This window comes from Syngnathus typhle, linkage group LG11 (assembly GCF_033458585.1).
Source record: "Syngnathus typhle isolate RoL2023-S1 ecotype Sweden linkage group LG11, RoL_Styp_1.0, whole genome shotgun sequence".
Classification (NCBI taxonomy): Eukaryota; Metazoa; Chordata; class Actinopteri; order Syngnathiformes; family Syngnathidae; genus Syngnathus; species Syngnathus typhle.
Genome location: NC_083748.1, coordinates 4,574,281 through 4,593,291, shown reverse-complemented (window position 1 = coordinate 4,593,291; position 19,011 = coordinate 4,574,281). Strand labels below are relative to the sequence as shown.

Genomic DNA, 19,011 nt, shown 5'->3' with positions numbered 1-19,011 from the left:
TTAATCAACTTACTACAAAGAAAAAGTAACCATTATTTTTTAATTTGTTACAGAAAATATTTGAAGTGCATCAATTTGCCTGACATCTAATAAAAATAAATAAAAAGAGCGCATCGCTGTCACCTACTGCAGTAGATGTGCAATTACAAGATGCACAAATATACACACAAGTGATTGGCAGAGTCCATGGGCAAAAGTGGATCAGGAGGTCTGAGAAACAGACGGTTTTCTCCTCCAGCCCTTCCACATCTTTAGTAGTTTCTTAGTGCTGTAGGATACCGTCTTCCACATGCCTGTAAGAAAGAGACAGACCAAAGACAATAGCATAATTGTTCAACAATCATACATTTGTCAAGCCAATCACAAGAAAGCGATCCTTACCAGCTGTCGCTATGCCTTTGATACTTTGTGCTATACTGGAGGATTTCACAATCGAGGAGATACCTGAAGAACATACATAAACAAACAAACAGTATATCATTAAATTACCTAGCCGTGGCTTCATGCAGCGCCATTCATTGGCAGTCTGGATATGAAGAGGTGAACATCTCCCGAGTAAAAAGTCTTCAAAAGTCTCAAATAAGACCAACCACACTGTTGGCCTGAAACCCAAATTTTCCTGTCTGAAAATTGCTCATTACCTTGCTGCACAACTGCTCCACAGTCAGGGTCCTGAGCCATCTGCAGCAGGATCTCCTCTACGTCCCTGTTCTTCCCGGGAGGGTCCACCAGCCTGGTGATCCTCTGCTGCAGTGTGCGAGGCAACGCCATCAACTGAACAAACTGGCCCTCTGGGCTTTTATCGACCTGTGTGAAATTCAGTGACTTTAGGTGAACTGCAATTTCATATTAAAAATGTTGTCTTCTTAGTGGAGGGAAACGGGGGGTATGGGCATACCTCCAACTTTCCTTGTTGGGGTTTGTAGACCACTTGGGGGCAGTCCCGTAAGATGTTGCTATAGAGAATGCGGAAGTGCTCCATGTTGTCATTCACGATATTGGCCACCTTGGATTTATCCTCTCCTATCACCATCCTGAAATCACCTTGAGACGACCAAACCAATTATTTTCCTTGATGGATCGCAACTAGCGACGCGGAGTGTGTATTGCATACATATAGTGTTTTGCAATACTTAATCATATTTAGGGAAAAAAAAATACTTTACAGAATATGTGGCATCTCAAAATGTTGTTTACTAAGCCAGATGAAAACACCTCCCACTTCTCATGTTGTTTGTTCTCAATTGTCCATAGTGTGCAGTCCGTAACAAACACAAACACGTACCGGCATATGAAAGGCCAGCTATCTGGAGGAAAAGCTCCTCCTCGCTGAAACTCTCTGGTAGCATAAGGAATGAGGCTGTTACAGCACTCTTGAGGTTGGCCATTAAAGCGGCACGCAGCTTCCCATTGTCTCCCTGCACCAGCAATTTCACCTGCAGAGGTTAATTGGCCGTTTTGTCATATTACAACTTCAACATTTTCCACTACATTTATTCTTCTATGACTAGTTCCTCCAAACACTTCTCTTCCTAATAAAAGTGACTGTCCCCTGAAATGTTCAGTACATAAAGGCTAGGTAACATTCAGTGATAATTAAATTACTGACCGGTTTGTGAAGCCGTCCTGCAGCATATAGGGTCTTCCAGTGCACGAGGTCATCAATTAGACACTCAGTACTTATCACACCATATTTAATAATCTAGGAGGAAGAAACACACATGTATGCTCTTATTTACTCGAAATAACAAACTGAGATTGTGGTGTTTTTTTTACCCTCCCGTCGACGGGCACCAGCGTGTTGTAGTACATAGCTGCCCCATGGTCACTCTGTATGGAGCTGATTGTTGCGGGCCCCAGTAGTTTAAGGATGGAGTAATGTTTACGGTTCTGCAACAAATTCATGGTGTGCCAAGTGACTGGATCATCCACCGCAATCACAAAGTCCAGCATGTTTTTCTGAAAATAAACAGAGAAAGTGCACACCATTATAATTTCATAATACTCAAAAAATACTAAACAATAATAATAATAAATGTAGGTATATAAGCGAATGAAAAGGGTCTCATTTTTATGATTTTTTCCTGGCGCCTGTCTCTTCCTGGCATCCATACTTCATTGTGCTTTTTGCATCTTTAATTTCCTAATTCCTCCATTAAAACACTTTTTCTTCTTGAGTTTTTGCACTCAGTATTTCCTTCCTGGCTGACCACTTTCCTGCCTTCCTTCCCCTCACTTTTATTGGCAGGTTTCCTTCTTAGCCTGCTTACTACTCTCCTTGCCTCAGACTTGTTTTATTCATGCATTTATTCCTCCTTTGCTTCAATTTATTATCGTTTTTTTCCTACTGCACCAGACCAATACAGCTTTACAAATAAGATGCTTTGCTCTTAAGTAATCGCCATTATTCGTGAATTTTAACAGTTTATTGTCCACCCTACTCTGTTTACAACTTGTCACTTGTTACCTCCATTTGACCTTGGCTGGTTCCTTGTTGTTTAAAAACTCCCGATCCATAGGCGAAAGCTAAACTGATATCCTGAGGGAATTGTGACAAAATTCTTCTGTAGAACACGCCTGTGTTGTGCAAAACCGGTAGAGTCATTTTGTCAATACAACAAACGATCTCCTTATCGACAATACAAGCTTGTTACCGATAAGGGAGCCGTGCATATATAACTGACGAAGTCACTTTCAAAAAGGCTTAATAACATTTCAAATGGATTGATAACGCAACGAGACTACGCGCTAGTGAGGGGACAATTAAGGTTCAACGACGTTCCCACTCGCCGCCGCCGTCGCGTAGGTTTTACGTCACCGTGTTTTGGTTCACCACCAGCGTCGCGTAGGATATACGTCAGACACATGCGCAGAGGTGGAAGAGGCTCATGGGAAATGAAGTGCGAGGACGAAAAGAAGGAAGATCCCTTGTTAGGCCAGCAGATGGCCCCTTTGAAATGTGTTTTTTGCATCAGCAAACATTGCTTGTTTGTTATACCCCAACCTCAGAAACTGTGTGGCAGATGTGCAAACACACTTGAACACTGAGCCACCAACTATAAATTGCATAATAATAATAATTGCATATTGGTCATCACTTGAGAGACTACAGATGTTTATGAGCCAGTATAGAGGAGCAAGCACACATGCGTATGATAGCCTCCAAGAACCATGAAGGAGTTCAAGGAGGTCAAAGTAAGTTATTTTACACTAAAAAGCAAAACTTGAACATAAATGTAATTAATGCTACCAATCATGACAGTTTGGGTCGTGTCTGTAGTCCACCTTTGGTACTTGACAAGGATAAAAACCAAGGAAACTCCCAAAGGCCAAACATCACCAGCGAATGAATATTGATAAGGTCACTAAGCACTAATGACTAATGAGTTCCCTCACTGTGTGCAAGTGCCTTGGTAATAAGTGATGTACCAATGTCGCAGCAAAACACATTTTCCACCCGGCATGGTGTCACAGAAGAGTCAAATTAGCACTGCTTAACCTGAGTGTTTATTTTAGAGAGTGATTTTCCTCGTTGTAGATTTAGCATGGTTTGATTTGTAATTTAATACATAAGTGTGTCAATTGTAATGAACTACTTACATATCCAAAATTTCAATAACCTCAACAAAGCCGTCCTTAAATCCGTTGATAAATTAATACATTTACTCAATTCACCATGAGGATGGAGATTTCAACTGATGTCATGCTATGCTTCTTTTGACAACAGCGCCTCTGCTGGTTGTCACTAGGAAGTGCAGTCCATTTTGCCTGAACCGCTTCAAGACGCGATAAATCAACAATCATTTCAACTTATCGGTTAAAATACCCATCGCAATGTGCAGCAATTCTTACGAAACGTTCTTATGCAATTTTCCTGATATTAGACACCGCCTACATGCTCATTGGATGGACTCGCGCACACAATAAGTACAAGCATCTCTCCAGCTTTTTGCACCCGTTGCCATGGAGATTACCATTGCTGTTCGTGCTATCGTGATGGAACATCAAAAGCATCTCCGTCATTAACCAAACACACGTACACACACACTTGTGTGGCTGCCCAGATGCTGCACAACCCTCTGGGAAGATCATAACATCCACTTTAATTTTCACGTCTTATTACTGAATGCTTTTTGATTTCTTTTCAGGAGGGACAACTGTCGTCTTGCGTGCTTGCATTCATTAAATAACCCAGGTTTGTAAAGGCAATATGTGCCATGTAACATGTAGGCCAGAAGGAGCTTCTAGGATGTCTTTCCAGTTCACACGGCAAGCTCTGTGACTCACCGCAGTCCCCTCACGCGTCACCGAACAGAAACCGGCGGGTGCTCTCCTTGACTCGGCTTGAATCTGCAAACCTGTGCATGCATATTTAACTGAGGAGTATGTTTGAAATTCAGCTGTGAGAACCACATTTTTTTCCCATTCAGTTTGTTTTGTCAGCTGACACAGTTCTCATTACAGTGGTATACTAATTCACGAGCTGTCAACACACGCGTGTTAACTGGGGCATCAGTCATCGTTAGCAAGGCCTGTCAAAAGAGATGAGAAGCTTTTGTTGGTATTGCTTTAGGGTGGAGGTTAAAAACATAGTTGTACTATTCTAAAGGGTTAGGGTTCTGCATGTCTTGCATTTTAAATTAAGTAATCAATCTCTTCTGATAGATGCACATTCGGCTGACAATGTGGAATTTAACGTTGAAACATGTTTTCCCATCCTTTAGGTGAGTACCATCGAGAACCATTTATTAATCAATGCAAGCTTGTTAGTTACTTGCATTGGTAGACACAAACCACTCTCGTGCGGTTTTGAAGTGAAAGTCTTCAAATGTTATGCCTAATTAGTCTGCTACACCGTTAGCATCGGTAGCTAACGGTGTAACTGAAGGTTTTATCGATATGCTACCTTCCAGACTTGAAAATCATCACGGTGAAGTAATTCCACGTGGTTTATAAACTCATTAGATAGGTAACTTAATGGGCATTTAGCATGTTAGCCGTTACATGCGCAATAATGGCTGCCATTTTATGTTCACACGTGGCAGCACATGTTCCTTTCTCAGCACAAATAAGAGTATATTTCAGTTTTGTACCATTTTATGATTTTTAGCTTCGACCCAACCAAGAGTGTCGGTCATTGACAATTTTTCCAAAGCCCTCAACAGATTGAAAGCAACCTTGATTAAATGGCTAATAAAGGTGAACTGAGGTGGCTCGTGGCGCACTGGATAGCTCGTCCGCCTCACAGTTAGGAGGGCGCGGGTTCGATTCCACCTCCGGCCCTCCCTGTGTGGAGTTTGCATGTTCTCCCCAGGCCCGCATGGGTTTTGTCCGGCACTCAGGTTTCTTCCCACATCCCAAAAAACATGCTTGGTAGGCCGATTGAGCACTCCAAATTGTCTCTAGGTGTGAGTGCGAGTGCAAATGGTTGTTTGTCTCTGTGTGCCCTGCGATTGGCTGGCAACCGGTTCAGGGTGTCCCCCGCCTAATGCCCGTTGACGGCTGGGATAGGCTCCAGCACACCCGCAACCCCGTGGGGACTAAGCGGTTCAGAAAATGGATGGATGGATAAATGTAAGCTGTATAACAATACCTAATACAGATAGAATAAAATTCGAAGAGCTCATCTGAAATCTCGGCACTTCACCCTTTTTCGATATTTCTAAGCCACAAGATCGTACGGCCAGACCTTTTGCCTGCAGAATTGACGAGTTGTGCGCCTCTCGTGCTTTGACACTAATATAATAAGACAGAGGGACGGATAGCGGTGTTTGTTTTTAGACTGAAAGAGACCACAACAAATAGCTGCTGCAAGACAAAGTTTTGGCATTATTTTGATCGTTCACATGTGCTGCAAGTGCTTCAGTTGACTCAGCAAGAGATGATACGAAAACATCCAATATCCTCTGGAAAAAAATTGACGTTTTCAAACCTCCCCTGATTCCCTGAAAATAAGAATTTGATATGGGACTGGAGGATGGATGTTTTCTCCAAAGGTGGGTGGGGGGTTTTACGTGTTTAAGAGATGGATGGCACGCAATGGTGGAAACCCCTTTACTGGTTGCACACGGCACACAACGCTACCAGGCTGCAGCACGACACACAAACACACAGACAGGAATGGTGTATGATGTAGGAGGAGGAGTGAGTGCGAGGGGAGGGGGGGGGGGGGGTCGTGATAAGCAGAGCCAGCAGCATCCCTTCATTCGGCACGCAGGAAGTCAGGAGGCGGCAGCTATAGTTTGAGAGTGGAAGAGCAGCAGCATCTCACCCACAGGGGGCGACGCCACATCTCGCTCTCTTTCTCTCCCGCGCAAAACGCATCACGCACATGCAATCGTGAGAAGCCCAGCAGGAAGAACAACAGCGTGGAGAGCAGTCTCCTGAAGACTGGAGCAGGGCTGCGTCCATTGCCTTCATCCATTGCTCCATATGTTCTCTGACATTCTTCACTCAACCTCGGATTCTCACCTCTACGCTTCGCCGTGACCCTCACTGCCCGCCCGTGCCTGCTCTTGTTTGACCACTAACCCAAAGAAGAAAGGATTTCCAGACGCCGCCATGAACTTCCTACGCCGACGCCTCTCCGACAGCAGCTTCATGTCCAACCTGCCCAATGGCTACATGTCGGACCTCCAGAGGCCGGACCCGCCTGCGCCCCCTCCCCCGACCGCCTCGTCGCCGTCCCAGCAAGGTCCCGTTGCATCCCAGGCTCCTGCCCAATCTCCCACCCAAACATCCCAGGCCCCTGTCAGCTCCCCGGCTCCTCAGGAGCGCCGCCTGTCCCAGCAGGTTCAACAGCAGCCTCAACAGGCCCAATCCTCAGCCTCATCCTCCTCTGGCAGTTCCTCTGGGTTCTTCAGCTCCTTCAGCTCTATCACCAACGCGGTCAAGCAGACGGCGGCATCCGCTGCCGGCTTTGTGGAGCAGTCGGCACCCTCTCCTTCCCTCTCCAAGAAGTTTAAGATTCTCCTCGTCATTGATGAGCTGCAACATGAGTGGTGAGTGACCTTAGGGATGATCCTAATCCCTGATCCTCAGCAAAGCTAGTCGTCAATGATCAACACCACATATTCTGCTGTCATTTTTGTTTGTGCTCCATTGTGCACTCGCCAGACCAGCTCCAAAAATAGAAAAAGCCTCGTAGTTGAGCTTTTCTCAAGGGGTCACGTGTGTAGTGCTTTCACCATCTTGTGTATGTATGTGTGCATGTGTCAGGGAGCTGTGAGTAAGTGTTTCATCCCTGGATAGCGCACATTGGCTAACAGCTTATTATCCTTACGCTAACAGCGCATACATCACCCACTGTCATAGAAGCTGTGAATAAAACATCACTCTTGGCGGATGTATTGTGTAATAACGTTTCTAACCACACTTCAAATCATGTAATATGTGGATCGCAAAATACACCCTGTCGTTGGATATTGCTTGTGTGATGAGATTATGTAATTGTTGGAGTCCCAGCGCATGCGATTTGGCGATTGTCACGTCCTGACTCTATCTTATGTTGCTCAATATTGGTAGTAGGAGTCGATCAATCTTCAATACCACCCACCCTGTTTGGGGTCATGGTGTGTATCCCAGCTCACTCAGATCTACAACCATGGCTGGTCACCAATCAATCGCCGAGGAAATGAAACCACTATTCTCGAACCACTGCATGCATTCTTCTTGATTCCATCCTCATGAAAGATGCAGCTTCAAACAGGAGCACTTAGAAGAGCACAGTCCACCGTCATGACGGAACAATAATGCCAGATTGTGATAGATTTCTCCCTCCAAGATGAGTGGCTAGTGATATCATGGCCTCTTTTACGCAGAGATCCAGTAAAATGGTCCCATTAGAGTCGTAAGATCTGGCAATAAGCCTCCTTTGCTATTTACTCCATGAAGGAGAGCTATTGCCTCCAGTGTGTCAGCTTTTTTTTTTTATCCTGCAAGCAGATATGTAAATACATGACAACATCACCCTGGTGTAATGTATAAAATATTTCACAGGGCAGGAGAATTGAGTGTGAAACTTCACACCACTCGCCCTCCATTTTAGTATTCTCAATTTACACATCATTGGGTCCCTGTTACAGCGCTGCGACGACAGCTAAGGGTGGAGGAGACCCACCCGGTCTCTTCGTTCCATGTCAATGCTGTTTGTACTGAACATTGACCCAGATAAAGTGGGAAACAATGTGATTTGATGACAAACAGGCTGAAAGAGAAACGCAAGTCCAATGACTTTTAGTTGCTGTATGATAGCCATAGAAGACGATCATTTTCTTTTGACCTATAATTCAACAAAAGGCAGAATCCGTAACGACATCCAGTTTCACACAGTGACACAGCATCATGCATTCAGATCATGTATGGCCCCCTCCAAAAGTATTGGAACAGCAATTCCTTTGTTTTGGTTGGATAAACTTTTGTGGCTCATCGCTATTACATCCTTGCAAAATCCAATTCGGTCCACAAACGATCCAATTATACGGCCTTCAAACGGGTATCGCTTGTCACGATTCGTAAATAATTTAGACAATATATCGAGAGCATAGCCTACCTCGTCGCATTTCGGCCTTGGCAGAGTTAATGCGGATGAAGAGAAATGCTTTCACAAGCCATGCATCCGTTTTCTGTACAGTATGGCTAATCCTTTTCAAGGTCTCAGGAAAAAGGTGGACTTGTCAAGACATATATAGAGACAGACAACCCATCCACTGTCACTGAGTGGGAGCTGAATCCACATTGCCTCCATTGACGTCAGACAAATGTACCACAACACCATCAGTGACCTACTTTCACTCTTATTATGTTTTCAAGAATGTCGTTTTCTATCCCTACTACAAATCCATGTCATTATTTTAGAGCTAATAACTGGTCGCACGGTGCAATGAAAAAAAATGTCCCTCAGTGGGTTGGTGGACTCTCATTACTCGGTAGCTTCTGTAGAAATGACTGCTTTTGCAATTTCCAGTCTTATGATTGTGTGTTTCATTCAAGAAGGTTCCCAAGCACAGTGCTGGGTTGAATGTGAATATGAATGGCAGCTCTGCAGTATGTTAATCCTGCGTCTCTTGCTGCGAGTGTTTTGGTGGCATATGATTGGATGGCGGCCATGCGTGATGCAGTGACGAGCAAATGTGAGAAGACGCCGCAGCCTGCATCCATAAAAGCATCGCATTCGAATTCATGGCTGAAGAGAATGCGGTCTTCCTTTTTTTATAATGTTTGCGGCAAATGTTTAATTAGAAAAATAAACACGGTTCTGATTAAAAATATAATTGACATTTTAATACAGTGTGTGCGGATATGTTTTATATGATGAGTGACTTTCATATCTGTGATCCTAAAATACTGAAGGGCATTTTTAATTGGAAATATATATAATCTATTCAAAACTGTGATATCAGAAAATTACAATTTATATTTATAAGGCTTCGCATGATTATAAATGGAATCTCAGTTCTATCGTGGCTTCTAGCATGTGCGTCAGAGAGAGATTGCACAAATGTTATTGATTTTCCACGCTGCAAAAATTAACACAAGAGCTTTCATGCTCTTAACTTTCAAAACAACAAACCGTGTTAGAATCCCTCCTCTAGATTATTTTCAATCATCGACCCCCGTGGGGACTAAGCGCTTCAGAAAATGGATGGATATTATACCATATAAGACGTCATCAAATAATGGCGCTAATTGATCTGCGTGCACTTCACATACAGTTAGCAACTTTTATTTCGACTTGCCTTTGATGCAGTTGATTATTATCATTAAAAAAAGCCTGTGGTGGAGAAATAATTATATAGACTGCTAAAAGCAGCGTCTCACATTCCAGGGAAAAATAAGAAGGGTCCATAAAAATAAGAACTCGAGCAATAGACATCTGTGATGGAAGCTGATTGTCATGGCTCATTCGCCAGGCGGCTTGAGTTCCATTTCCTACTCAATGACGGGACGATAGTTTTCTGTCTCTGCAGGCGGCTTTCCCATTATAGGTTCCAAAATGGCCAGAGCAGGGTCTCTCTTGCTTCCCTATTACAAAAGGCAACAAATTGTGCCAGACTCTTCATGAGCCATCCACTCAAGTGAATTGGTCCATTCAATCGAATGACAACGAATCCCATTTTTCCATCCATCTTCCGAACCGCTTAGTCCCCACGGGGGTCGCGGGAGTGCTGGAGCCTATCCCAGCTGTCATCGGACAGTAGGCGGGGGACACCCTGAACCGGTTGCCAGCCAATCGCAGGGCACACAGAGGCAAACAACCATTTGCACTCGCACTCGCACTCGCACCTAGGGACAATTTGGTCTTCAATCGGCCTATCAAGCATGTTTTTGGGATGTGGGAGGAAACCGGAGTGCCCGGAGAAAACCCACGCGGGCCCGGGGAGAACATGCAAACTCCACACAGGGAGGGCCGGAGGTGGAATCGAACCCGCATCCTGACTGTGAGGCGGACGTGCTACCCAGTGCGCCATTGAGCCGCCCCCCATTTTTCCATATAACCCATTTTTTGTCTTTGTTGTAATCGACCATTCTGTATCAACCAATATCGACATTGTGCAAAAAAGGAAATTGGGTTTTGAAAGTCGGTACCTGTCGTTCTCTCAATGTACAGTTTACCTGGTGATGTTATCAGCTTTGTGATTTTGTTTTCAAACCTAGCTAGATGTTGTTACCAGCTACAGATCATTTATTCTTTCCAGAGAAATACATCCCAGCTCATTTCCCCTTATATCAGTCAAGCCAAGTGCTGTCCTTAGCTGACACATTCAGTCTAGTATAGTGCACATTTGCAATCACAAGAGGCATGTTTGGAGGCAAATCAGGGCTTAAGCACTCAATGGGAATCCATTGGAAAATGCAGCAGAGCACGAGCCAAAACGTGCTTTACTGTGCATTTAAACGTACAAGTACATTTCTTGCCAGGCTTTATAGGCTCAATCAATTAAAAAAAACTATTCATTTTAAATTTAAGATCAGTTGTCCGGCATTAATAGATGACCTTATTTGAAACACCTCCCGTCCTTCTCCTTGGTGCCATTTTTAAATATATTACAAGGTGATTTATTCACTCGGCAGTCACCTTTTTTGCCCAAAGTGTCTTACATTTAATCCCCTCAAAGTTTGAAAAGGTTAAACTGGAGATTTAACAGCCTGTAGCAGAATTTGGGTTCTAACAACATTCTTGTAACATTGTGAGGGCTTTTAAATCACCACTCAGTGAAAAAAGCTTTTGAGCAATCTGTCATACAAGTCTATTTGACAAACATTGGCATCTTTTGCTGCAAGAGAAAATTGGGGTCATGATATTCCTCTAAATATCCGAAATTAGATATGATCCAGTGCCGTTTTTTTGCAAACGTGCTTCAAAAAGAGAGGAGGAAGATGAAAGGACGAGCGTGTTTAGTAGTGCAGACGTAGCGGTTACATAACGCGCTGTGAGCCCGCTGGGTTGACGGGTGACGGAAAAGACAGAATCCAGGGACGTTCAAGGTGATTCCGGCATGATAAATAAAATAAGGCTCTAGTCAGGAAAACACCTTTTCTTTTTAATTATACTACATGTCATGGCCATCCCGCCTCTTCTTTTCCCTTTGCTGCTTCTGGTTGCCTTTCATCATGACAGTCTGTGTGCGTCTCCAGAGAAGGAGACTGCCGCTACTGTTACTGCTGGCTTCCGGAAGTGATGAAGCAATGCGATAAGACATGGTGAGTCAGCAGTTTAAGCCCAAAGGCCACATCTGTTCTCTTCCCCTTTGCTCTCTCAAATCAGGACTGCACATCACCCTTTTTACTCGTCTGTTTCTACGTCAGCACCAGTGATTCCATTTGGTCTAGCCCTCTATTTTCTACAGGGCATGTTTTCATTAGCATGTATATGTTTTGGAGATACCCCAAGGAAAAATGAGCCAGCAGAGATTCAAATCCAGATCCCCTGATTGTGACCACGCTGCCTAAATTGGTGTCAGTCGGTGTCATTTCATTGGCGGCTCTGCAGTGTCGTAGGAGAAGATCAGACAAGAAGCGACCTGAGCAAGAAGAATTAATCAACATTGATGCATTTTGAAACCAAGCACAATTAAGAACCTATTTGCACCGTATTTCACCACTAGCAGATTTTATTTTGACAGTAACAAGAGTGTCACCACACAATTAATCCCTTGGTGTCACTCCTCACTCAACCTCTACTAATGACTGCATCATTTGCGTGGTGCCGTTGCTTTCTGATGAAAAAAAAACATTGATTTATTATATGGCTGCTAAGCAGCAGATTCAAGATGATTGCACTGCTAATTGCACAGCTTACATGATGAATGTTTTCCTTGTAGCATTATTTATTTCTGTTCGCTCCCAAGGGCCTGGGTCCTTAGTGATTGCAATGGCAGCGGTTAAGTCAATACTTACTAACTAATCAGCATCAATTGAAGCTTTAGTCCTCAAGGTCTGCTGCAGTTGGACTACTCATTATTTGTTTACCTTTAGCTTTCTAGTTAATTTTGCACTTGATGGGAAGTACGATGCCTCCAGTGACTCTGGAGGTCACTAAGACAGCAATTGCAGAATGCAAATTGCAAAATGAGACAATCCAACAATGAGTCGATAAGGTTTTTTTCTTCTTAAAATCTAATATACAGTATAAGCGGTCTGACCTTTTGCTGATTGTTGGGTATTGGATCAACAGATCTCTTCATTTCCTCTGTATACAGTATACAGCCGCTCAAGGACAGAATGGGGTGCCGTTGCATAAATGGATGTGGAAGCCGCACAAAAGATGTGCCTTTTTTTTATTTTTATTTTAAGGCCAATAGAAATGAGTCCAGCATACCCTTCTGTCAAGTGCGCTAATGACATATTGAGGTATCTTTGCAGTGAATCACTGTAAAAGAGTGTTAAATCAACACAGTAACCTTTTCTGAAAACATGCAGCAAAGGGCAACCTTCGGCTTGACAATACAAAGAAAGAGGCATCGTTAGGTTTTCTATGTGGGCGCTCTGCAGATAAACCAGTTACCATGCGTGAGGCGAACAGATACCGAAAAAGGCCATAAAGCATACCAATTGGCCTCACACCAGCTGGTGTTACCATGGCAACAAGTAATTCTTTCCTCCTAACTAGAAACTAGTGCTGTCAGGAAACCTAGATGAGATTTAACATTAAATTAGTTGTAGATGATGGGAAAACAGAGTACATAACAGTTAATGGAATCAATTTGATCTTTTTTAAACACTGAAAAAACTGTATTTAATTTACTCAATTTTATTTCATGCGCAAAAATCAGCCGGATCCTTTTTTAAAGTATTGTCTTTTTAAAAAATATATCTATATCCAGTTGATTTCATCCTGCACCACCACTTAATGAAATAAAATGGAGTAAATTAAAATGAAAATTTCAGTGGTAAAGGTGAATCTCAATAACTTAGAATACTGCGGGAAAGTTTATTTCATAAATTTAATTCAAAAAGTATAACTCATATATTAAATACACACGGCGGGCGACACACAAAATGAAACATTTCATGATTTGATTCATTTGGAACATTTCAAATGTTTAAAGAAAATGTATTACAAATCTAATAGTATCACAAAACACACATGGACATACTTTGAAGTGTTTTAGTTGCTATGGCGACATACTCATTAGAGACATCAGAGGTTGGTGCAAAAGCATGTGCTGCACTGATTATGCTTTGTCATAATATAACTCAAATTGCTGTTTATGTTCTAATACACATTCAATATCCAGCCAGCAAAGCCTTAACAGTTGTTCTCCAGCTTCACTAAGTTCAGGTAATTTGATCTTGCTGTGCTGTGGTGTGGTGCAATGCAATTAGTCGACTGGGGCAAAAGAGACGCTCTCCTGTGCAGGCACACTGTATCTAATTAAGACATACAGTATAATCTCAGTTGGTTAAGTCTCAGGGGCAACAAACACACAATTGTATTACCAGGAAGCATCCAAAGTGCATATTGCGTGATGCTGGTTTACTTCCAAGGTTTGGCTTTTTAGCTTTTCAATTCTTTCTGTTATGCTTCCAGCATGTTGAACACGCACCTTACCTGCGCTACACTTAAATGGATTTAGGCAAACTGCTTAGTTTGTGTTCAGTCTCACAACGGCGCAAACGCCCGTTTGCAACCACACCCATCTATGAAAATATCTTTAACGTTAGCTCAAAGGGCAATACTTTGTGTGACTTTATGCACAAAGTCTTTAATCTGCACGTCGTGCTACCGCACGTGCGTTTCAGTTTCAAGGCTTGACTGTATAAGCGTAACCATGACAACTAAGTCTTAAAATTTTCCTTGATGCAAAATATTTTAACTGAGAAGGAAGTCGTAACAGACGATTGTGTCATCGCAATTCTTTAAAAAGTATCTTTACGTTCATAATTCATCCCTCTGGGTTAGGTGCAGACGGCAAATAGTAAACAGGTTTGCTGCCCGAGGTCCTCCTAAATGAATTCTGAGGTTCTGGCTTTTTTCCAAGAGCATAAACAAGATGAAATCTGATCTTGTGTGAGCTGGGAAAAGCTTCCAAGTATCCCCCTTGTTTTTCTTTTGGTTTTTTTTCTGCAGCATAAACACCATTGTTGGTTTCACTGGCCGTCAGTAGAGAGAAAGGACGAGCGTAAGAAAGGAGAAAAAGAAAATGGAGTGACAAGATGAGTCAGATGGGAGAGCTGTGATAATAGCTGAAATGTTGTTAAAAGCCAGAGAACACAATGAGCAAAGACAATGTTCAAATCTATCTGAAGAAACAACAATTTTCTCTAATGGTCCAATGAGATGCTCTTATAGATCAGCGATTCAACTTGGCTTCAAGCCCGTCTGAGCAGCTGCTCACTATTGCTTTGGCCCACTCAGTATTTGCGCCCCGGGGCATTGTTTTACAACACACAGTGGGATGCGGTGCAATTGCCGCATTTTAAACCTGTCTTGGTGTTAGAACTAAGTTATACAGAACTCTTAAACAGTCTTTCTTGTTTTAATTAAAGACCCTATAAAGACCCGGATACAAGCGGCCAAAATGAGTTTTCTCCGCAGGATGTCTGGGCTCTCCCTTAGAGATAGGGTGAGAAGCTCGGTCATCCGGGAGAGACTCGGAGTAGAGTCGCTACTCCTCCACGTTGAGAGGAGCCATGAGGTGGCGCGGGCATCTCATCAGGATGCTTCCTGGACGCCTCCCTGGGGAGGTGTTCCGGGCATGTCCCACCGGTAGGAGACCCCGAGGACGACCCAGGACGCGCTGGAGAGACTATGTCTCTCAGCTGGCCTGGGAACGCCTTGGGATCCCCCGGGATGAGCTGGACGAAGTGGCTGGGGAGAGGGAAGTCTGGGAGTCCCTCCTGAAGCTGCTGCCCCCGCGACCCGACCCCGGATAAGCGGAAGAAGATGGATGGATGGATGGATGGATGGATGGATGGATGGATGGATGGATGGATAGATGGATGGATGGATGGATGGATGGATGGATGGACCCTATAAAGTGAATTTAGAGAGTTGCTGCTCAATATAGTAAACATGGCTGCAGTCAATTGGTTTTAATCTCTTCCAGGTCAACCTCTGCTGGAGGTGGGAGTTGAAATTTCTTCTGACAAAAGATTCTGCCAGACGTTCCCGGTTGAGCCTCACAGTATAAAACAGGAATCAGACATCAATGTCATTACTACGATAAGTCGGGAAATCTGTTGTTCACATACTGACTTTTATTAGTCTGGCTTTAGGAATCTATTTGAAATATAGCTCCTCGGTTCAACTGCACTCCTCCGTTTTTCAATTTGGCATGCATTGTGTGCCGCACTCATATTCATGCTGCAGGTCACATAAATCAAGGGTTAAGTAATTGAAGAAGCCTTGACTTGATAGATGTCCTTAGGCTGGAAAACTCTCCATGAATCATTTTCATCTCACTAAAGAGATCAAGAAGAGAGGAGGGAACAATTCAGAGGTGGCTGTATGTTTCCGTATGTGCCGCAGCAGCACCATGCCAGCGTGGGCGGTTTCACGCTGCCTGGCTGCATCGTGTCGTCGTGATGTCCGTGTTTGCATTTCAACCACCTCGGGGGGAGGGGTTCACGTGACATTTCTCTCAGCAAGTCCTTTTCACATTACGATTTCAGTGAGCTTACCTACGCAGCCTGCAAGTTGTGACAAGAATATCTCCCTCTTGAGGCCTCATTTACAGCATGCTGAGGAGTCAGTTCATACACTGTAAATAAATATTGAAGTTTTGAAAATAATATGAAGTATTTTATTGTTTATATTTGTACGACTTTGCCTACCAAAACAGCAGCACCTACCAAAACATGTAAACAGGTTCTCTGATGATTTAAAATGTAAACGTTTTGTGCTCTCTACACAGACAGACAGAATTTTCGATTCAACATTTTGACAAAGAGTACTATTCTCATGGTCACATTGTTGTCATTGTCATCTTTATTATGAATTAAATTTTTGCTGTGAGATTTTTATGCTCTTAACAGAATATACAGACACAGAGGCTTTGATAATCCACGTGCTTGTCTTGCATATATGATGGAAATGTTTTTTTAAAACACTAAAAGGGCAAAAAAAAAAGAGAATAAGCAGTGTAGCAAAGCCAAGCGCTGAGAACGTTTCCATCTCCTGTCTGTGATGTCACAAGGTGTTAGGAAAATGGATGTCAAGGATAATAACAAGCAAATGAGGGAGGGAGGAAAAACTGCAAAGCTGTGCTTTTGTTTGGGGAGGATAAGGAGAAGGCTTTTTACTGTATAGTAACAGAAAAGATCTGTGACACGTGCCTCGGTGCTCCCGACTGTGCGCCATGGCACATCTACGCCCCGGGAGGCTGCTGCACTCAGCCATGTCATGGCTCAGCACACACACACGTGAACCATGGATTTGTAAATTTTGGTGTGTTTGACTTTGGTGGAACAACTAGATGTGAAATGATCACAACCGTTTAGCACTGCATTGCATGTTCTACGTTGACTCGTCACCACACAAGTTAGTTGGCATCCATCAGTTGTCTCTGATTTGCCTGTTTTAGAAATAACGTCTCTAATCATACAATGTGATGGCGCAACTTTCTGGCTTAAGCAAACACAAAGTTGGAGAATCTTTGGGACATATGCGACATTATCTTTCCACTATATTTTATCATCTCCATTCTCTCTCTGTTGTGTTGTTTGGAAAATGGAGTGAGCCAGTCATGGGGAAGCAGAGTCATCTGGTTGGCTAATTAGCAACTTGGGGAACAAGCTATCAAACTCAGAATGGCCTGGTGGTGAAAGTTGTGCCGTATTAAAAAAAAAAAAAAAAAGGTTATCTACTATGCATTATTTATAAATCATAAATAAAAGGGTCCATTTCCCTTCTACTAGCTATTCTTGCGTGTTAAGAATCGTGCAAGTCTGAGGGAAGAGTGATTCCTCTGTGGAATTTATAAAGAGATGAATTTTATTTCATTCTAGACAAGATGATCTCCCTCATCATCATGGCGTGGATGCAATACCTTTAACACGTTCTGTCCAAGCACATCCAGGAGGCTTTGCGATTTCGCTAAATTACAATCGTGCCACGAACTAAACTAGGTCGTTTCCAAATCTGAGGCTTGTTAACGGCATCATACAAAAATCTTTGCACAGCAACAACTACGCCGCGTGACTCCAATCTCAGTGTTTGAGTGATCAATAGACTTAAGACAAATAAATATTCAAGTCACGTTTGTCTTAAACCATGGAAGACAAAAAAAAAAAACGTAATGTATTTACTGGAGCAGAAGCTCAATTAGACATTGAAATGTTACCAATCCCCATCAAGCTAACTAAAGAACACATTAGCAATTTTAATTTGATGAATGATTACCTGGCATTGTATTTTTGATAACATCCCCTTAATTGTTTTTCTATGCAGGAATGTGTCTCCAGAGTTTTATCAATGCATGATATGACCCTGGCAAATTGTCACCAAGGGATAGAGTAGAAAACTCAAGCCTTCTGCCAATAACCAGCCCTTAGGGGAGGATTGATAGCGCTGTGTGCAATGGCGCTTGAAGACTGCAAAAGCTTTTTGCTCTTTATTGTCTTCTGGATTTTTGGCAGGGAAGCACCCTCGGTTCATTGAAACTTTTTTAATGCAGCTCAAAAGCATGTCTGTATTTTTTTTGGAGGAAGTGCCTCATAATAACAGATGTTTATTCTTAACCTGGCCTTTGTGGCGAATAATCTTGTTCTTTGTTTGTTGTAGTTTTTATTTAAACAAAGCTCCGAGTTTCCAAATGGTCGGAGTGAAAAAGACTGGACTCGTCCAGCATCATGCTGAAAACAAGCCTGCATACAACAATGTTTACATTATGTTTATCTCTGAAGGAAAATTTTTGTCATGTTGGCATCCGGGTGGCACACAAATGGTTAATAATCACACACGTTTTGGACCTACAAGGGATTAATTGAAGTTTATGTCTATCACGTTTGCAAATATTCCCTCCGGAGAAAGATCATGAAGCTTTTAATGGCTTCGTGTTCTGCTGTGCTCAATAGCTTGTTCCTACCTTCATCTGTTTGCTAATTGGGTCTGCACACAGTCGGATCGGGGCAGACTTTTTTTTGTGGAATTAAACCCAATGCGCCTATTGGAAACACTGCGTTTAAAAGACCAAATTTGTAATCTCCTGAAATGCTGTTTTGTGCATTTCATGAGCGCTAGCTATGAAGTTAACAGTGCTAATGGTTTTTCTTTGTTGTAGTTTCAAAAACTTTGTGTTAAAATAATCAGTTGTTCGGTTTTGTTATTGTTTAGTAATAGTCTAGCATTTCAAATTAGTGTCTAGGGGCTTTTATTTAATGAACCGCAGCATGCCAGGTGTTTTTTAAAACGCAAAGTACTGATTTGAGTGGATGCATTTGTACAAACACATTAAATGTCTCTCTGTAAATGCTTTAAAATGGTGGACGGGCTACCTTGCTGACATATCGTAAATCTCCCGCTTTTTTGCCTCGTAATAAACCGGCTGCACTGGCATAGAAATATTA

At 42.7% G+C, this 19,011-nt stretch overlaps 2 protein-coding genes across 2 annotated transcripts in view; one reads left to right on the top strand and one right to left on the bottom strand.

The window, feature by feature from the left end:
- Positions 1 to 20: 20 nt before the first annotated feature.
- tamm41 (TAM41 mitochondrial translocator assembly and maintenance homolog) lies at positions 21 to 2,822 on the bottom strand. Its single transcript, XM_061292240.1, has 8 exons — positions 2,468 to 2,822; positions 1,777 to 1,959; positions 1,610 to 1,702; positions 1,286 to 1,436; positions 899 to 1,044; positions 642 to 807; positions 382 to 444; positions 21 to 293 (listed from the first exon to the last, which is right to left on the bottom strand). The coding sequence occupies exons 1-8, from the start codon at positions 2,603 to 2,605 to the stop codon at positions 202 to 204; spliced, it is 1,032 nt and encodes a 343-aa protein (XP_061148224.1). The 5' UTR covers positions 2,606 to 2,822; the 3' UTR covers positions 21 to 201.
- A 3,404-nt stretch (positions 2,823 to 6,226) lies between these two features.
- Positions 6,227 to 19,011, top strand: part of syn2b (synapsin IIb) — a 32,295-nt gene continuing 19,510 nt past the window's right edge. Inside the window, exon 1 of the mRNA XM_061292403.1 lies at positions 6,227 to 7,001. Within this exon, the coding sequence (XP_061148387.1) occupies positions 6,562 to 7,001 (440 nt within the window). The 5' untranslated portion in view covers positions 6,227 to 6,561. The remainder of the gene's footprint in view (positions 7,002 to 19,011) is intronic.